General features: G+C 41.7%; 1 protein-coding gene across 1 annotated transcript in view; it reads right to left on the bottom strand.

Annotated features, from left to right (window-relative positions):
* Positions 1 to 11,850, bottom strand: part of cacna1ab (calcium channel, voltage-dependent, P/Q type, alpha 1A subunit, b) — a 107,428-nt gene extending 95,578 nt beyond the window's left edge. Inside the window, exons 1-2 of the mRNA XM_080464247.1 lie at positions 11,752 to 11,850; positions 11,210 to 11,349 (exon numbers count right to left, since the gene is read on the bottom strand). Coding sequence (XP_080320373.1) covers positions 11,210 to 11,349; positions 11,752 to 11,844 — 233 coding nt within the window. The 5' untranslated portion in view covers positions 11,845 to 11,850. The remainder of the gene's footprint in view (positions 1 to 11,209; positions 11,350 to 11,751) is intronic.
* Positions 11,851 to 20,113: the final 8,263 nt, after the last annotated feature.

Here is a 20,113-nt window from a genome sequence, read left to right on the forward strand (position 1 = left end):
GAATAGTGTGCAGGTCAGACCAACGGCTACTGCACGATCTCATTTCTGCTAAAGAAAGTTCAGTCACTGATGTTTGAATTCCTATTCTTGTAAAAACATTTCCACCCAAGAACAGTCAGGAAATTCTAGTTTACAGAGGTGAAACACAGAATTTGCAGAACTCAGTTACTATATCAGATCAAGCAACTCATTTCATTTTCAATGGACACAATGTCAGTTTATCAGTATTATAATAAACTAAGATTCATTGACACACGTCTTTTTCCTCTCTCCTGCTTCCGAGCGTCAGTCTTTCCTGTGGCTCTGATCTCCCTTCTGTTTTTCCACTCGTTTCCCTACCTCATGCCCACTCTCCCTCTCTGCCGGACCGGCTGATTGGCCCACCTGTCCCTCAGTCTCCTGCCAGCAGGACTTCTGGACTTCACAAGGACACAACGTCTGGACTCCTCCATCCTTGTTAGTGTTTGCTCTCAGTGTGTTGGCGGGTTGTTCATGTAACATGTCGTATGATTAAATGTGTTTGTGTGTCGTCTCTGGACTTTTTCTCTGTAGTTTTATGCCTTTTTGTCCCTGATAGGAAACTGACAACACAAACTCCTAATAGTACTGAGTAATAATAAAAGAAAAAAATTTCTCTTATCAATAATTTTCTAATCTCAGAATTATAGTTAATGTGAAAAAGATTATTTTATTCAGTGTGTTAGTCAGCATCTGATAGTTAAAACACGACTGGAACCTTGTGCTGGTGTACCGATTATTGATTAGCCGAATCCTTGTTACAGTCAGGTTTAATCCAAGTACACCTTGATTTTCAGCCTTTTCATCGCACAGACTTCAATCAACACACTTTGCCCCATCAGTTGAGACTGACCACGTGCCTGGTGAAGTCAAGAAGTCGTCATGATCTGAGATTTCTCACCAGATGGTCGAAAAATGAACCTCACTGACGTCGTCCTGTCATTATGCCGATAATGGCTCAGTTTGCAGTGGTCAGTGATGAGTGCATGGAGGTAAAGAAAGTACTGAATAAAGTAGTCCATGGCTATCATTATTGCCATGGCTGGTAGAGGAGGTGATGCCATGTTTGAGGAAAAAAATCTATGGATCCAGTGAAAGCGAAAACTTCCAGATGGTATTCTCTCCTTTGCTGCCAGCGAGGAGAGAGTCAGGCACCTGCTTCTCATTTTGCTAAGGGACACTTGAGCTGGACAGTGGGGATAATAATTGACAATCACTTGCTTACCTTCAACACCTCTCTGCCCTCACACTGCGCGTCTGTAGGTGTGTGTTTCTGTCTGTGCTCTATTTCTGTTCACAAGGGTGTGTGGGTGAGCAGAAAGCTCCACACTATGGAGCAGGCTTATAACTAAAAAATGGCATTGCTTAAAGTGACATGTCTACCGTTTTATCTTGCGACTGCTGTTTGGAGAGGGTTGGCTAAGCCATATGAAAGTTCCTCAGGGTTTAATACAAGTAGTTTGGGTGTGTCAAACAAATGTACAAATGAAATCCGATCAAGGTACACAGCAACATATATTTTAAATACAGTCAATTACAACTGCGACTATCTTTAAGACTAGTTTAAGCAATTGGAGCACCCGATTCTTAAAGATCCTATTGCCAAATAAGGAAAAAATAAGCATTATATACTGTAGAATGAACCATCGATAGAACATACAACAGACTTTTGTTCAAGATCCTATTGCACAAATATATATACTGTAGGATACCTATACCTTGGAACATGGATCAAGCACAGGAAACAGACTTCTCCATATGAAGTCGTATATGGCCATAATCCTGACCCTGATCATGATCTTAATTCAAGTTGAACATTTATTTTCGACTATGCAATCTTGAGTTGATCTTTATCCTCATCGTAACCTCAAGTCTGGGACACGCCCTTAACCTTTGATAAAGTCTTTTCAGATATGAATCTTGCCAACATAACTGACTGTTTGAGGAATGATCGACTCAAGCCTGCCTTAAATAAAATGCTGTGATGGTGAACATGGCTGAATAGATATACAGGTTTTTTAGTAAGCGACAGGCCCTTAATACAGAACGATGCATTTGCGTTGTTGTTTCAGAAATGTTCCGCGTATATATGTTTTGAAAAAAGGAACGTTAAAAGTTAGCAACCCACACACGCACACACACCAATGGTAATGGCTGCCATATAAGACGCTCACAAGACATTAGGAGCAACTTGCTCTTCTGTCCAACGACACTTTTGTGAGACGCGAGATGGTGGCTTAAACCACCAACCGTGGGATTGGAAGAAAACTCACTTCACCAACGTGGCCACAGCCCCCCCTAACTATGCTTGATATTAAAACATTCCCTTATTCACAATCTGTCATACCTCTCAAACTCCTCTGATACTTTCAGCTCATTTCAGTGAGCGTTTTCGAAAATACATCCACGATGATGCTTGTGCAACCCAACAGTCTTTACGAGTGCCAGTGTTCGTGCAGCAGGCAACCTGCAGGGCACACAGTTGGAGGGTATAGGAGAACATATAGCAGAGTGATGAGCCTGTAAATGACTGCAGAGCAATGATGATAATGGAAGTGATGGCAAAAGGACAACTTTCAATCAAGTACTCTCTCCCTCTCTTGCCTCCTCTCTCTCTCTCTCTCTGACCTCATTTTTCTCTCCCTGCTGGACTTCCATTTCCTCTCTCAGTGTTCGTACCACAAACACACCGCGCTCGCTGTGACACCTCTGTGTACTGCTCCTTAATGTTTGATTAAAGTTTGATCCTGTGTTGGGAGCGACCTGACTCCAGCCACAGTGCACTAATGTTACAGTCACAGTGAGGAGCCTTTTTTCTTTTTTCTTGTCCTAAGCTATTTATTAACCTCGGTGGCCTGAGCAGCCGATGCAGGCTGAGAAATGTCTCTGTGAAGACCAGCCTCATCCGATCTGTCCTCTTGCTGACGCAGAACTCAGCGAGCGGCGGGTGCAGTGACTCAGAGGTTGCTGTTTCCCCTCTGTCTTGGGTTCTGATGTCACTTAGCATCTCAGCCAGATACACCAGTGACTCAGTGTGCCATCTCGCTTATCCCCCAGCTGGGAGGAAAAAGCTTTTCGAAAACTTCTGGGGTTTCTTGGTCTCAGCTCAACAGTCTGCTTCATCTCGACATTCAGAAAAGTACAAAAGTATCTGATGCATGTAAACAGATTAAATGCAGATTAAAAAGGCAGCAAGCACAGTGGGGTTGTTGTTTCTTGGGCATTTACGTCATAATCCACCCTTTTTTCTCTTCCTATCACTTAACTAGACAACTGGAACAGCAGAAAGTTATGGGATAAGATGTTGTAGTTGGCACTGTATGAATAAACGTTTTTTAATTCTACTTTACACAACTGCCTCATCAACATCAGTGTTTAGTTAAAAAGCAATGACGTGGTTAAATACTAATCAGCCATAACATTATGACCACTTGAATCCTAAACGTTGAACTTAAATCACAAAGGAGTTTCTGAAATATCTCAAAACATTGGCAAAACTCCCCCCCAAAAAAAACCCTCCACAATAAGACAATCCTTTTCATTTGAAAGCTCTCGGTGTCACTTGGCTTCACTACAAAATTTTCCCTTATGCAAGTCCGATTTTTTAGTGTCATAGTTTTCGTGGATGTCTTAAAAAAAATTGACTCAGTTCAGTTTTGGTGAATTAGAAAGTTTGAGAAATGATCCGTCAACTGATCAATCTGGTCTTCATCCAGAAGCTTTTGCACTTTAGTTGTGAGCCTCTGTTTTGATTGGTCGACAGAGGAGAGAATTAATTGTATCACAAAGCTGGTGTCCACCTCTTGCATGACACTGGGTGAGTATTACGTATATGTCATGCCAACGTGAGGTATACAGACAAACAATCCAGCGTGTCATGACTACCAGTCCATATTCTCCTGGGACTTGATAGTTCTGTCGTTGAGCGTCAACCAAAATAGCAATCTATCCTGGTCGTCTGTCCATACGAATGTCTGTGTATTCCCATTGTTAATGTTTATAATGTATTGTTCTCTATGTTTGTGGTTTAATTACTAAAACAACCAAAGTGCCAATTTGTGGCATGCTAACAACATTGTTTTCATTGTTTCTGCTGTTTACATGTAGATGGACATTGTTTTCAAAACGTTGCCTTGCAAACGCAAACGCAAAACTTGGCTGAAAGGAAAATGTAAAAACGATGCTTTTTCACTTTAAAAAGTAAAAAGGGCTTAAAGTAAATTGTTGGGAACTGCTGTTTCACTCCCAGGTTTTTTTCTTTTCCAATATATCAATGCGTTTTTATCAAATCCACAATCCAGATTAAAGTCAATTTTAAAGACATTAGTCTTTTAATGTCATTAATTTCATTTCGATCTTGACTTCTTGGATTAGATTAAAAAAAGAAGGTGCACCGGGAACCTTTTTCCCCATTGTGATCATACATAGCTGAGTGGCTAATTTATTAAAGTTTCCTCAAAAGAAAATATGTACACCAAAATGTATTTCCAGCAGGACCAGTCCATGAGGTACACTGGGTTTCGCCGCGTGTGACTTGCACCTGAATACGTGGACGTTTACCTTCCTGCATGCTTCAGAGTATGGATGTGATAGTAGTTTATTTTTGACCGCTGTCTCTATGAAGATCCATTAGCAGAGTCATGGGGACATCAGTGGTGTCCTCTCATTGACTGACCGGCCCAGACTCTACTGTAAATGATTAGATTAGTGTGTGACGTCACAGCGCGGCACCGAAAATCAATGGACTGTCATCCCTGCATACTAAGTACAGTGGACACTGTGTGTGTGTGTGTGTGTGTGTGTGTGTGTGTGCTTTTAATCGTGTCCTCTTTTTCCCTCCTCTCATCTCTCTCCACCCCTCCAGTTTGTTGGGTAAGAGTGAAGTCAGCACATACACACACACACACACACACACACACACACACACACACACACACACACACACACACACACACACACACACACACACACCTCATAACAGTGGCAGAAGCCTCCTCCGTCACGACTCACACAGCACCAGCACGCGCTCCACAGAACCCCACAGATGACAGACGACTTGACTTAGAGAATCAAAAGCAAAGTTTATCGGCTTCTTTGCATCGTCCAGACCAAAAGTGTCGAGTCAAACTAGGATTGTTTTTCATTTTCGATCATTAAACTCTTGAACGTGGTGTTGTATGTCATTGCTTTACTGAAACTAAATGAACTCATCCTCACAATAAAGAGCATATGTAAGGGGTCAGACATGAATGAGAGGTGAGCACTCTTTTAAAGCAGGTGTGTCAAACACATTTTAGTTCAGGGGCCACAAACAGCTCAATTTAAAAAAAAAAAAAAAAATGAAAAAAAAAAATTCTCCTAAAGATGTTGCATTATGGATGTTTTAAGCATGTTGGTAAATATAAAAGATTAATGCAGAGTGTAGAGTTTGTTTGTTTTTTCTCTCCAATGGGTACATTATAATACTTGTTTACTAAAGCTGAACTTAGATTGTGGAGAATAGGTTGCTGTGTTCAAGGAATTTAATTGTAATTGATCATATTGGACCAAACAAAAAAAACTAAACAGAAAAATACAAGAAATTTCCTGGTGCAAAGCAGGAAAAGTAGAATGTGTAGCTTTTCATGAAGAAGTATATGACTATTGGGGAACATTCAGATTGAGATAAATTCATGTGTTGGCCCTCTATTGGAAAACATAACTGCCCACTGCTGGTTAGAAGGATGTATAAATGATGAACACATTTTTTTCAAGCTTTTCTGTTGTCAAAGCAGGAATTTTCTCCAAAACTTAGCATTTGTTATGCTGCAGTCGCAGACATGTTTCTAGGTGTTCTCAGCTCGCGTTAACAGTAAAAAGACTCATCAAGGCTTTACATAATTTCTTTAGGAGACTCAAACTGATTACAGGTGGAGGTGGGAGGAGCGTAGCAGCATTCTCTGGTGGGGTTGAAGACAAATATAAAATTATTATTTCAATCTGCAAAAGAGAAGCCACCTCAAAAAGAGTCTCAATAAAAGACTTTTCAAACCCATCTGGCCTTTTCTTGGATTGGATTTACTGCAGATTGCGTAACAAGAACACACACACAAATACACACTCTCTTGCATGCACACACACACACACACACACACACACACACACACACAGCGGGGAAACATGGAAAACATATGCTAGCTGCTTGTAGCTTGAGTTCACACCAAGACCTTCCTTTCAATTGAAAGCGCTCAATATGAATAAACATGAAAGCTTGAAATATGGCTGTAATTGCAATATAGGCCATGCATAGTAATTGTGTGTAAGTTTACAGTGTCTAAAAACGGAAATGCTGTGTGTGTGTGTGTGTGTGTGTGTGTGTGTAGGCACCATAAGGTAGCAGCAGAGTGTGTTATATAGGCTGTGCAGAGTGATTGATCACAGGGAGCAGGGAAAAGCAGGTTACTGCAGCGCTTACACACACACATTCATTCCTCTCTGAGTGCGCTCCTCTCGCCATTTCTCATCTCTCTCTCTCTCTCTCTCTCTCTCTCTCTCTCTCTCTCTCTCTCTCCTCTCTCTCTCTCTCTCCGTCTCTCTCTCTCCTCTCTCTCTCTCCTCTCTCTCTCTCTCTCTCTCTCTCTCTCTCTCTCTCTCTCTCTCTCTCTCTCTCCCTCCCTCCCCTCCACCCTGGTTCCATCTCCATCTTCTCCTCCCTCCTCCTCCAAACCTCTCTCTCCTTTCCTATATATCACTCTCACCTCCCTGACTCCCCCCACCACCATCAACCATCACTCTTCCCTCCTTCCTGTGGTCATCCTCTTCTTCTTCGCTCTCCATCCTTCTCCACGCCTTCTTTTAACAGCCAAGCCCATACTGAACTCCCCCCTCCCCTCTCTCTCTCTCTCTGCTCTCTCTTTCGGTCCTGTTATCCAGACCCCAGGGGAATGGAAAGACACTGTCACATGTTTTTTTTTTTTCTTCCACCTCCTCCTCCTTTCTCCTCCCCCCGTTATCTAGCTGCAGTAGTACTCCACCAGTACTCAGGCGAGGGGCTTTGTTTCTCTCTGGAGTCTCTCTCTGCATGTTAGTTTATCTATTTATTATATCCATCCATCCATCCATCCATCCATCCATCCATCCATCCAATCTTCAATGCTGCAGGAAGTGGGGAGTTTCAGTAACGTCAGTTTGAAGCTATATTTATGGGTTATGCACGTAGATAATTAATCGTGAAGTAAACTCAATCCAGTCTTCAGGACTTGGTAAAATACTGCAGGACATGAATGCTTGTCTTTCTAACGCAAGCATCAAGTACTGCTCTTTATTATAGAAGGAGATGAGGTTACACAAAAAATGATTTAGCAGCAGTGGGTAGACATAGACCGGAGGTAAGGTACGTCCCCTTCACATCCCTCTGCAATTTAATTAGTTGAAAAATGAATGAAAAACGCTAATAGGATGAAGTGTGAATGACTGAATAATTGCATTCACAAAACGTCTCATATGAGTGAAGGACTTTATTCAGTGGTGGACCTCCAGTGGTGCTGGTTGATTTAAGGTGGTGATATGATGTGACGGAGAGGGTTGCAGCAATGGAGCAACAATCTCAGGTCGCGTTTACGCCACAACGGTTTCAAGTGAAAACGAAAAACTTTCATTGCGTTTGAGTGTCCGATGACACAACAACGGTGATAAGAGCCGGTGAAAACGCAACTTTTTGAAAACAGGTCCCAAGGTAGAATTATTTTGAAAAGCTTCAACTCCATGGAAACGGTAGAAAAGACAACTTTTCTGAAACGCTGCTGCTGCTCATGCGCACCACGGTCGTGGTATATAATTCTTCTGCACGAATGTGAGGAGATGGGCATAACAACAATAGCGGCCTCCAGAGTGTCATGACTCCCAGTCCATATTCTTCTGGGACTTGGTGGTTTTATAGTTGACAGTCACCGTAATAGTAATCCAACTCGGTCGCCGAAACAACATTTGTGTAAAGAAGGAATGTTTTTGTCTCCGTGTGGACAGGGCCCAAAAGCTTGCAGTCATTATATTTCATTTCACAAGGAAAAAAACTATTGACAAAGTTCTCAAATTGGCTGTGGTTACATTAACCATAAGTAACCAGATTAAATGTTTATCCAATTGAAGGTCTTGTGTCTGATTAGATTTGCCCTTTCAGATTAAAATCCCAATCAGTGATCATAATTAGTTTGTGATCTGAAAGATCATCAATAAAGACGGCACAAGATATTGCTTCGAACTGTCCACATCTGATACCTTTATTCAGTCTTTATGTAAACGGGTAATCTGATCTCCCCTTAAGACTGAATTGGAAGCACTGCTGTCTGTTGCTTCATCTGCAGCTAAGTGCGACAAAATGTCTTGTGTTGTAGTTTGTTAAAATTATATTAAACTGAGCTTGGAGAGAATAATAATACAAAGAGAAAGAAGATTGGCGGAACTCTGCTCCCCCTCTGTCGGCTATCACTATAACAACAAACCTGCCTACGCCCACCTACACCCATCTCTGGGAGAAGTGACATTTCACTTTGCCCCGGTGGCCGCCCCCTGCAGGGATGCTGTGATACTGTGTGTGTGTGTGTGTGTGTGTGTGTGTGTGTGTGTGTGTGTGTGTGTGTGTGTGTGTGTGTGTGTGTGTGTCCTCATTAAAGGAGGATAGTGACCGAGGGGGAGTGTCCCTGATCACACACATACACCATGTCAAACCAGACCTCTGCTGTGCATCTGTGTGTGTGTGTTTGTGTGTGTTTGTGTGTGTTCCTTCAGTTGTTGTAGCCTTTTAGAATCCTCTCTCTCTCTCTCTCTCTCTCTCTCTCTCTCTCTCTCTCTGTCATTAAGATAATGTAATTTCTACCTCCCATGTTAATCCTAACCTTCCCAGTTTGTTGCTCACCCGTCGCTACGATGAGGACCATCAAGTCAATGGTTCATCTGGGGGGGTGGTGGTGGATGAAGAAAATGATTGATGACTTTCGCGAAGATTTTGTTTAGCGTGAGGAAGATTTGCGAAGCATCGACCTCACTCTCTCGTCCAGTGGCATGACCAGGTCAAGACGACTGGAGATGGAAACGGATGCAGTGGATGGCCACTTAGTCGAATCTATCAACTGTGCCCTGAGCACTCCACGGTGCCGTTTGCATGCTGGCCGTTGGCTCAGGAGGTTTCGACGACGACCGACCGTCCATGACGCAGGTTGTACTGGGTTACATGTTACCAGAAGCAGGGTTTGAGCCCTGGCCTGAGCTGACAGGTCATGAAAAACTAGGTTTATTCTATTTTTTATTTTTAAACTTGTATTGTGGTCGTATAAACAAGGCCTAAGTCAAACCAGCTTGCAAGGTCCACTTCATCAGTCTTCAGTCAAAGCCATTAAGCAATGTATTTTCCCTACATGATAACATTTAGCATTGTTTGATGCACAGAGAGACAAATACTACGCTAAGCTACTGAAAAATTGACAGATCTCAACACTCAACAACAACAATCAGTAGATGGCTGCTAAATAACACAAGTAATATCATAAAATAAACAAGCATCTGCATATCGTTTGCTGATTTATCTGCCATAAAACTCGATACATTTTAAATGCAAAACCAATTTCATCTCTTACTCGGTTTTGGACTCTGAAAGCTAAATCCATTTTCTTAAAGAAAAGATAATTATAGCTTGCTTCAGCAATGTCGTGGAAATTGGCATTAAACTTGTTCTGCAATCCTTTGTTATGTTCTTGCTTGTTGGATCAAGAACAGACTTATTACACCATCTTTTGGTTGTAATACAAGTGGCTTCCTCACATTTGGCCTCATCTATTCAAGGTTATCATATAGAAATGAGCACCAACTTAATACTTTGTGCGTATTTCAACTTCTGGATTCCTATGTTCTTACAAGATGTTTGCCAGATGAACATAGTAACGATCGATGCCTTTATGAATTTGGAATATCATGCATGTGTAACTGATCAAATCAATTTCACGGAGGATTTCGATTCATTTAGAATGCATATTTTGTTTAAAAATGTCTGAAAACGTTCTGATTGCATCCATTTTTAAAGTGCTTCGAAAGTCAACCCGCTCTGCTTGAATAGAGATGCTGATGTAATTGTGGTGAGAGGAATGTCCTCAGCTGGTCCTCCACGACTTTCATTAGCAGATTGTGACATAAAGTATTTTCACTGTTTTATTGCTTATTCTACAGCTCTGACTTTGTAGTTGAATTGTGTTCATTTAGTCATTCTAAGTACGTATGTATAGATTTTTTTTAAATGTTTCTGATAAAGACCGACACGTCATCAGACGTCAGATGACGCTCTGAGGAAGGCTGCACTCGCAGCCGAAACATGTCAGCCAGGTAAATACCGTTTCCTGCATTTACTGTCGTTTAAAAGAATCTATACATAGCTTTGACTTTGTGACTGATCTCCCATAGTGTGGTTTCCGGGCCTCAGAGCTCCATCTAATCACTCCATGAAGAACGCAAACAATTAATACACACACAAAACTCTCATCTGAGCAGTCTGTTTTGTGTTACTTGGTTTTTTTTTTTAAAAAAGAAAAGTATTTCGGTATCAGCCAACCTTTGTGTGCTAAAAATATTAAACCACAGCTTCTCTTAGAGACATCATTTCAGTAATACCTGATAGTAAAATGGAAGACAGATTTCAGCATCAGCTTAAACAATTAAGAGAAATAAGTGGATGTGTTCATATGTACTGTTGTGCTCAGTTTGAGTGGCTGTTCATAATTGTGTACAGTGTGTGCATGACAAAGACAGAAAACACAGAACGGAGTATTCGAGAAAGGCAAATAATGTGGTTGTGCACAGCAGTGTAAGCCCCCCCCCCCCCCCAATAAATAAAATAAAAAAAATCACAATATTTGCTCTCATGATGGGAAAAAAAAGCCTCAACTCCTGATTGCCCCGGCTAACCCGGCCAGCACTACAGTGGAGCGGGTAACCATGGAAACACAGCCTACACATTTCAGCAACCAAAAAGAGGTACACATTAGGTACCGTTTGTACAAAAACACAAATAACTGAAAACACAGACATGAATTTTACACCTACTCTTCACTGTGATTTGAATATTGATAATTACCAGGAGCCAAAAATGAAAAGCGATAAGAAAAGAGAACAGCATGTATATGTAATGTTTCAAAATGGTGAGAAGAAAATCCCAACGAGGACTCACCCGGTGAGCACGACCACAAAGTCCATGACGTTCCAGCCGTTCCTCAGGTAGGAGCCCTTATGTAACGCAAAACCCAGAGCCAGGATCTTTATCCCCGACTCAAAACAGAAGATGGCTATGAAGTAGGGCTCTGTCTCCTCCTGCAGGGGCCAAACGAGAGGGTGGCAGGGTGGAGGGGGAGAACATGGCACAAATGAGTTGGATGATAACACTCAGTACTTATATAATTAAGACAAAAAAAAAAAAAAAAACAGTTAGTGTTGAAGTTTAAAACAGTCTACATTTTTAAAATGTTGATTTTATTAAAAGCATACAGATTTTGGGTGGTGGTTGTACTTGTATTTTATTACAATGTGATTATGAGTCGAATGCACACCTGCCTACTGTATTTAAAAGCCTTTGTGCACACAGTAATAATGCTTGCACAATGTGAGTGTGTGTGTGTGTGTGTGTGTGTGTGTGTGTGTGTGTGTGTGCGTGTGTGTGTGTGTGTGTGTGTGTGTGTGTGCGTGCGTGCGTGCGTGCGTGCGTGCGTGTGTTACCAGTCGCTCGGACAGAGGCGTCTTGTCTCCGTCTGGAAGGTGCTGTTCCAGAGCCAGGACGATGCAGTTTGCAATGATGGTGGTGAGGATCATCCATTCAAAAGGAGTGCAGGCTGGAGTTAAGGCCAACAAGTAACAGTAGAAACACACTCATATACTTCTACAACGCACACGCACACGCACACACACACACACACACACACACACACACACACACACACACACACACACACACACACACACACACACACACACACACACACACACACACACACACACACACACACACACACACACACACACACACACACACGCACATGCACTGCAGTTGCTCACACTGCACAGCCACCGCTGACCAACTGCTGTTTAAAATTTCATTCTATTCACCCAGACTGGCCGGTGACATTTCCCTCCCTCTGCTGCTCCGTCTGTCCATATATTTCATATTCTTTCTAATGTCAGACTGTCCAGTAAAGGTACAACAGCCAGGAAAACATGACTCATAAACCACAAGTTATGACATTTTTACGTTAAATGTCTGGGATCCTTCCATAAAAAGAGTCAAGATTTTTTTCACCGAATGTTTTTTTTCAAATTTGGTTGTTCAACTAGAAAACTAGGTGTACTGGAAATATCAAGTTAGCATGTGATGACACATTACTTGAAATATAACCTTGCTGCCAAAAATGGCCTAAAAGACAATAAGTCATTTTGATTTTCAGAGACTGATTCAGACAGTGTCCAGACTTCTTCACTCACTCACTACCCCCCGGTTTCATTGGTTGTGCCTGTTGTGGTAACCAGCAGCAACACTTTTCACTGATGAGACTTCTGGTGATGAGAATTTAACTAAGTCAAGCTCAACCTAGTGGTGAAACTTTTTGGTCTGAGGCCCCCGTCCCCATCACACCTGTGGAGTGGATTTATGACTTCATCATGACAATCTGTTTGTAGCTTTTTTGCTGTTTGAACCCCTCCCTACAATCTGCCTAAACTTTCTCTTTCTCTTCTGCCATCCCCTAACCCCAACTGAAACAGCAACAAAGTCTCCACCTCTGGGTCTGGTTTTACGGTTTCCTCCTGTTTAACCTCTCCGCAGTCCACTGGGAGTTTTATCCAACTTTGGTTACTACCAAAGAGCTGTCCCACAGTTTGTATGGAAAGAATGTCACGTTCAACCATCTTCTTTAAACACAATGGTAAGCCCAAAAGTTAATTTGAGTCTTCAAGTGCAATTGCACAAAAACAATGAATGAATGAACTAGGTTATTTACATATTGGCTGCACAGAACCAATACATTTCTTCACTGTCCCCACTTCACTTCACTTTTAATGAATTTTTGTATCTCTGGTTGTCCTCTAACCTCACAGCCTCAGGAGCAGGAAAAGCCTCCGGCCCCTAAATGAACTCTGATGCCCCCCCAAGGGGGTCCAGTATCCCAGGGTTAGCAACATCTGCTTGAGAGCAATTTGTAGGTCATTCCCTTTTTTGCAAATCTTCAATTCCCTAAACCTTGTTTGACTCACTACATGAAACTTGGTTGTCCTTGGATTGAAAATCACTAAACGTTCAGGAAGTTCCTGAATTTTCCACTAACAGATTGAGATTTATCAGTTTGTGATTCCAAAAGAAAAAGTTCAATATTAGTTGTGTCAGCACACCACTTTTCACATTTGTTTTTGCCGTCGGCACTGCAGTGAGAGACGCTCTGAAGTGTGGACTGAAAACGGTCAGTTTATTGCATTAGAATTAAATTCTTCCACACACAAACACAGCCGGACTGACTCACAGAGGTCGCCTGGTGGAGCAGCCAGCTTTTCACAGCGCTCCATCCCATCCAGTCAAGTGTGTGTGTGTGTGTGTGTGTGTGTGTGTGTGTCCATGCCTGAGTAATGGCTGCTGGAGGGGCTAAGATGACTGGATACACCCAGACAGATCAAGCCTGTGCCTAATTGGCCAGTCATTATCCTGTTAGCCTGTGTATGTGTGTGTGTGTGTGTGTGTGTGTGTGTGTGTGTGTGTGTGTGTGTGTGTGTGTGTGTGTGTGTGTGTGTGTGTGTGTGTGTGTGTGTGTGTGTGTGTGTGACTACGTGTCCATTGTCATGTTTACCAGATGCAACAGTGACATTGACACTATGGCCGGAGGATGGCCTCCGTGTGTGTGTGTGTGTGTGTGTGTGTGTGTGTGTGTGTGTGTGTGTGTGTGTGTGTGTGTGATAAGAAGCTGGCGGTTGACGTGAGAGGATGAGACAGGTCGGTTAGAGGAGCACACACTAACAAGACGGCGCCGAACTACCCGGCACACGCTGGCCGGCAGACGCATCTCACACACCTACTTATGAAACATGCAGCAGTGGAAACAACCAAACATTCATCCAAAGAGAAAAGATTATTATTTCACAGCTAAACTTAGACTTTGCGGTAATAAAGTTTACTAATAGTGATTCTTAAAGTTCAATTTAAGCATTTAAGAAGCATTTTAGGCTGAAATGATTTAAAATGATACTTCAGATTTGCTGATTAGAGTATATATATATATATATATACAACTGCCATGCATCAGCCCACCACTAGTCGGCGCTACAGAGCAGTCAGATACTCGTACACAGGGAGAAGGAAGCCTTAAAGCAGCATTGTGAGAGACGAAAAAATGACTGAAGCTGTTGAAAAATAACCTTCACCAATATAACGCTGCTGCTGCTGCTAGCAATGTTAGCTAGCCATGCTCATGCTAAGCTGATATTGCTCAAGCTAGATGATTATGCCACTCAAGTTTTAGGATGTCAATGGAATAGGTTGAGACTGAAAAAACTGAGCCGGGACTCTGAAGACTTAAATATCCTTGACTATATAATACATAAATCTTCTGCATGCATTGCTACGTTATTTGGTAGGTATCAAGCAAGCTTACAGTACCATTGATGACCTGTGGGGGCAGTGTTGTGCAAGAAAGCTCAACAAACGAGACAACAGAAATGTTGGATCTTTTGAAGGACAGACTGCATGCGTGGACACTACAACATTACCTCACCTAGACATGAGACAAAGAAGCTAAAAGAGCGAATATTAGGACCGCTGATCATCTATATTAGACGACCCGAAATTACACTGCCCTTTACTGGATGTATTGCTTAATCAACACGTAAATGTAAAGAACACATTCAAGTATGATGGCAGCCATGCATGACAATGTTCCAGATGCCCGTACAAATTTATATGCATAAAGGATGCATATTTGGACCTTTAAAGCACATTTCTTACAATTAAGCATAATTAAAAACCCAATATATAGCTGGTGAAGACTGTGATTAACGCCCTAAAATGGCTCTCAATACACACAAAAATATAAGTTTGAAGCACTTGACTATAAATTGTGCAAAGGTTTTCTGTTTTTTGACCATTTTCTCTCTGTTGACTGGTTGAATAGCCTCATTTAAATTTACTTTAAACTTACTCATCAGAGAAATTAGCTGTCAGGAACATTTCTACCGCTGATACACTGCATGCACACCGCATAATCTTCTATCAGCGTACTTCAGGGGTGGCCAAAGATTTTCAATGAGGTTCAAATCTGTTAATGTAGACGTGCCTGATGGTCAGCACTTTCTGATTACATGATTTTAAACATCAAAGAATTGTATTTTAACATCTGTTAAAGGGCCTGTATTTCTCTGTACCACAACATAGAAGCTAAATAAGCAGAGTGGCAAACTGTATTGTCTAATCATAACAATAACTTTTTTAATTAATATATACTTCGCAATGATGGTGCTATCATAAGTTGGAGCTGCACTCTAGCTGACAATTGACGAATGTTTGTACTATAGGAATCTCATTAGATTCACATTAAAAGAAGTTGAAACATGTTAACTCATCAAAATAATACATATTGAAAAAAAAAAAAGACAAACAGCGTTTGAAGTTGCAACCGTTTTAATTACTGCAAATATTTATCAGCTTCACATTTAAATAAAATCTAGGTGGGCAACTTTTGTGGTATGGAATACCAACATTTTCAGCTGCTAATGAAAATAAATCTAAAAAGAGATTCTATTTATTTTCTTTTATGCAACCGTAGCGTTCATAAATGTTTTTCAATACTGTGATAATTTGCAGGCGGAGTACAGTGAGCACATTAATAACACGCTGCCATTCTGTGGCAGGCACACCGTGACCACCTGAGCTCCTCCTGCAGGACTCAGAATACTGATAGTTTCTTGCTTTTCATGCAAGAACACAATATTTCACAGTGTTGTTTTATGTCACTGTTTGTCTTTTCAAGCTGATTTAACATTGCATTCTTCTGTTTTTGCATAACCTCTCTCTCCGTGTGGTGTGTGTGTGTGTGTGTGTGTGTGTGTGTGTGTGTGTGTGTGTGTGTGTGTGTGTGTGTGTGTGTGTGTGTGTGTTTGTGTGTGTGTGTGTGTGTGTGTGCTACATGCAGGCCTGCCACACTATCTATTATTCATCAGACACACACTCTACTGGCCTAACAACCTGCTGAAAGCAGGAGGTAACACTCCCTTAGTGAGTGTGTGTCTCTCGCCCTCTCTCTCTAACATTTCTTCATCCCACTGCAGTGTCCTCTAATATGTATTGATACTTCTATTTTCCTCTGTTTCTTTTGTTAAGCATTCCTAAAAATGATTCTCACTCCTTGGCTTATTCCTTTTTTATTTCTGCTGACAGAGAGAGAGAGAGAGAGAGAGAGAGAGAGAGAGAGAGAGAGAGAGAGAGAGTATACTGGGTGAATCAGAAGCAAGTAGAGAGCGGAAATTTTTGGCAACTATAGTATTGGTGAGCACTGCAAAAAAGTTCCTCTCTTGTTAATTAAAATGCCTTTCTGATGGCCACAAACAAGTCCTGCACTGCCAGATACACTGACCACACACACACACACACACACACACACACACACACACACACACACACACACACACACACACACACACACACACACACACACACACACACACACACACACACACACACACACACACACACACACACACACACACACACACACACACACACACACGACTTCACAGGATGTTCCATCAAGCACAATCATTTTCCAGAAGACAATGACTGGATGTATTTATTATCAAATGCTACTTTCCAGATCAAAACCTTGATATCACCTTCAAATGAACCTAAACCAGTTAATGAGGCTGTAACTGAATAGTTTAGCTTGAAAGAGTTGATTTTGGTTCCCACAAGGGTGATATGTCCCCCCGCAGAAATAGGTGCTTATATGATAAATTGGACCATAAACACACACCGACACACAATTTCCTGTTTTTATTCCTCGTAGGGCCACTATCTAGGGTGCATTTTCCGGCCCCTCACCCAATCGTTATCCATAACAACTTAAGTTACCTGTAACCTTAAAACCCGGCTCAACCCTTCAAATATTAATACTTTAATTTATTTTCATACATTCAAAGTGTGAGTGGATTACCAGCTTCTGAGCACTTTGATCCGATAAAGAGAGTAAAACTAAGGCCCCGTTTACACAACAACGTATTATGTGACAACACCTACTGGTTCTTTTACATTGCAGCAGAGAACACACTGACAACGATGTAGTTAGTATGCCACAAGAGGGCACTGTTGCTTGTCTTTGTAATGAAAACACGCACGTGTGCAGAGAACAATACGCTATATACGTGAACAAAATCGAGAGCACCCGACATTCGTATAGACTGATGACGAGTCGGATAATATCACCGGTGATTCTCAACTATCAAACTACCGATATGGACGATAAAACTAGAATATGGACCATGAGTCCCACAACTACGGGGCCGCCATGTTTGTTTACTAGCGCATGAGCAGAAGAAACTATTTAACACAGGAGGGGATGAGCATAAGCAGTAACAGCGCTCCGTCGCCTCGGCAGTCTCTGCAGGGGGGAATCGCGACCGTCAAAGAAAAGTTCTGCCTTCGGAGAAACTTCACGGATGCAGTGGATCTGCACACCGGCGTCGTGTAAACGGACCCCACAAAGAGAAGAAAATTTTGCAGATACACTCGAATTCGGCGATGTGTAGCTAAGCGCTTTCACTATTTATTTCTTATTCTCAGAGCAAAACATTCCAATGTGGTGTGAAATGATGAAACTTGTTCTACTTTTACATTTTAAGGCAAAATTTCCCAAAAACAGTACGTGTGCAACATGACAAATTACCCATCAAGCATTTTTTCTTGGGAAAAAACAAAACAAGAACGCAAAAGAAAAGTGTTACTGGCTAGTAGTGGCAAATTTGACTGTAAAGTTTATAAAAATTTGCTGGGATTTGCAAATGACGGTAAACTTGTACATGTTTGTTTTTCTCTATTAGCTGCATTAGCCTAACTCTGCTAATTCCCCATTTACATGACAGGGTTTCACGTGAGAAGGTATCGTTTTTGCGTTCACATTTCATAAAAGTTCCACCTTTACACAGCAACATTCTGAAACCGGAAATGGATGTAATTTAACGTGCCAAGACATGAGATGGCGCTGTTGGTTGGTTTTTGTTATGAAACCACACACATGCACGCAAAGAACAATATGCTACAAACATTGACAATGGCGAGTGCATGGACATTCCTATAGACGGACGACCAAGTTGGACTGGGATTACGAGTGACTCAACTATAAAACTACGTCTCAAGAGAATATGAACCGAGGGTCATGGCACTGTTTTCAAAAAGTTGCATTTTCAGTGGCTCCAAGCACTATTGTCACGTGAAGTGAAAGCCATATACACCATGCAAAGGACTTGTTTATCGTCGTAGCGCTACCTGTGCAAAAACCAGCACACACATCACTGAACCTCCACAAACTCCTACACCTCTTTAAATTCCTCAGTCTAAGTCGCCCTGTGAAAAATGTCCTTGCAAAGTGGGTGGCTTGTCGAGGTGTGTGAGTGTGTGGGAGTGTGTGTGTGTGTGTGTGCGTGCGTGTGTGTGTGTGCGTGCGTGTGTGTGTGTGTTTTCAGCTGATGAGGCATTTTGGCGTGGCGCTGAGGCTGTGCTTTAGGGGAACCGAGCCTGATGAGGGGGGAGATTTTAAATCACACCAAATGAAGCTTTATCAAATAAATGAAACTGTGTAGCACTCGACTCAGCAAGAGTCGGTTCCTTTATGGGAGTGACGCAAACTCTCTCTCTCTCTCTCTCTCTCTCTCTCTCTCTCTCTCTCTCTCTCTCTCTCTCTCTCCCTCTCTCTCTCTCACACTCTCGCTCTATCCCCCTTCACAAACACGCAGAGCTGAGAAAAAGCCAGCTCACACATGGTAAATTATTCTCTATATTCAGACCCAAATTAAGATTCATAAAAGTCTGACAGCATTTTTAAAGTGTTGTGGGGGTGAATGCAAAGTGAAAATCAGAAAACATGCCAACAAGTAAAAGGTGAAAGAGAAATCACAGTGAAAGCGCCGGAAGGCAACAAGACACAAGTATTAAGAACCGACCCGGTTATTCTGTTACAATCGGAAGAAAACCTGAAAAACCATGAAACTTCCATTGAATCAGTCATTCAAACACTGAACTGAGAGGTAACTGGACAAAGCATTTCTTCAATTTTAAGTTGGAACTCTAATCTGTAACACAGTGATAGTCCTTATTGCGGATGAATAGAACTAGTCAGCTCAGTATATTACTCAGTCGGTGTTTTATTCATGGACAAAATGTTTAACTCTCATGAGCACGACCGCCCACCAATACTCTCAAAAGACTCTCAAGTAGATGCCAACTTAAAGGTTCTGTTTACACAACAACGTTTCAACCGAAAATACATTGTTTTTTGCATTTTTTGGGGTTTCAGAAGAGTTTCAAGTTTCGACGGCAACATTTTGAAAACAATCTTCTCCTCCGTGGAAATGCCAGAAATGCTGAAAACGATATAGTTTTTCTGTAGGGCCACTAATGGTTGCTGTTTTATGTAATGACACTAGCTACAAATGCACACGGAGAACAGTACACTGTAAACACTGACGCTCATTTAAACGGTCTTTCTTTGTTGGTTTGGTCCACTCAAAATGTGTCTCCACATGTGCCTCGGATGATGGTGTAATAAATGTACACTTTATTGGAGAATCGCTGTTAAATTCAAGAGTGAACAGCACACACCGCATTCATTGTAATGAAATAATACATCAAAAACCTTGGGGAGCCATTTTCAAAAAGTTGCCTTTTCAGTGGCTCTGAGCACCATTGTCATGTCGTTTTCACTTGAGGACATTGTCGTGTAAATGGCGCCTGAAACAGCACTGTGAGAAATGAGGACACGTTGGATGGTGTCTTGCGAATCCAGCAGGGATTATCATTTTGTTGATCTCGAAAAAATAAACCGAGGGACTGTGTATGCTG

This window comes from Lipophrys pholis (assembly GCF_963383615.2).
Source record: "Lipophrys pholis genome assembly, chromosome: 5".
Classification (NCBI taxonomy): Eukaryota; Metazoa; Chordata; class Actinopteri; order Blenniiformes; family Blenniidae; genus Lipophrys; species Lipophrys pholis.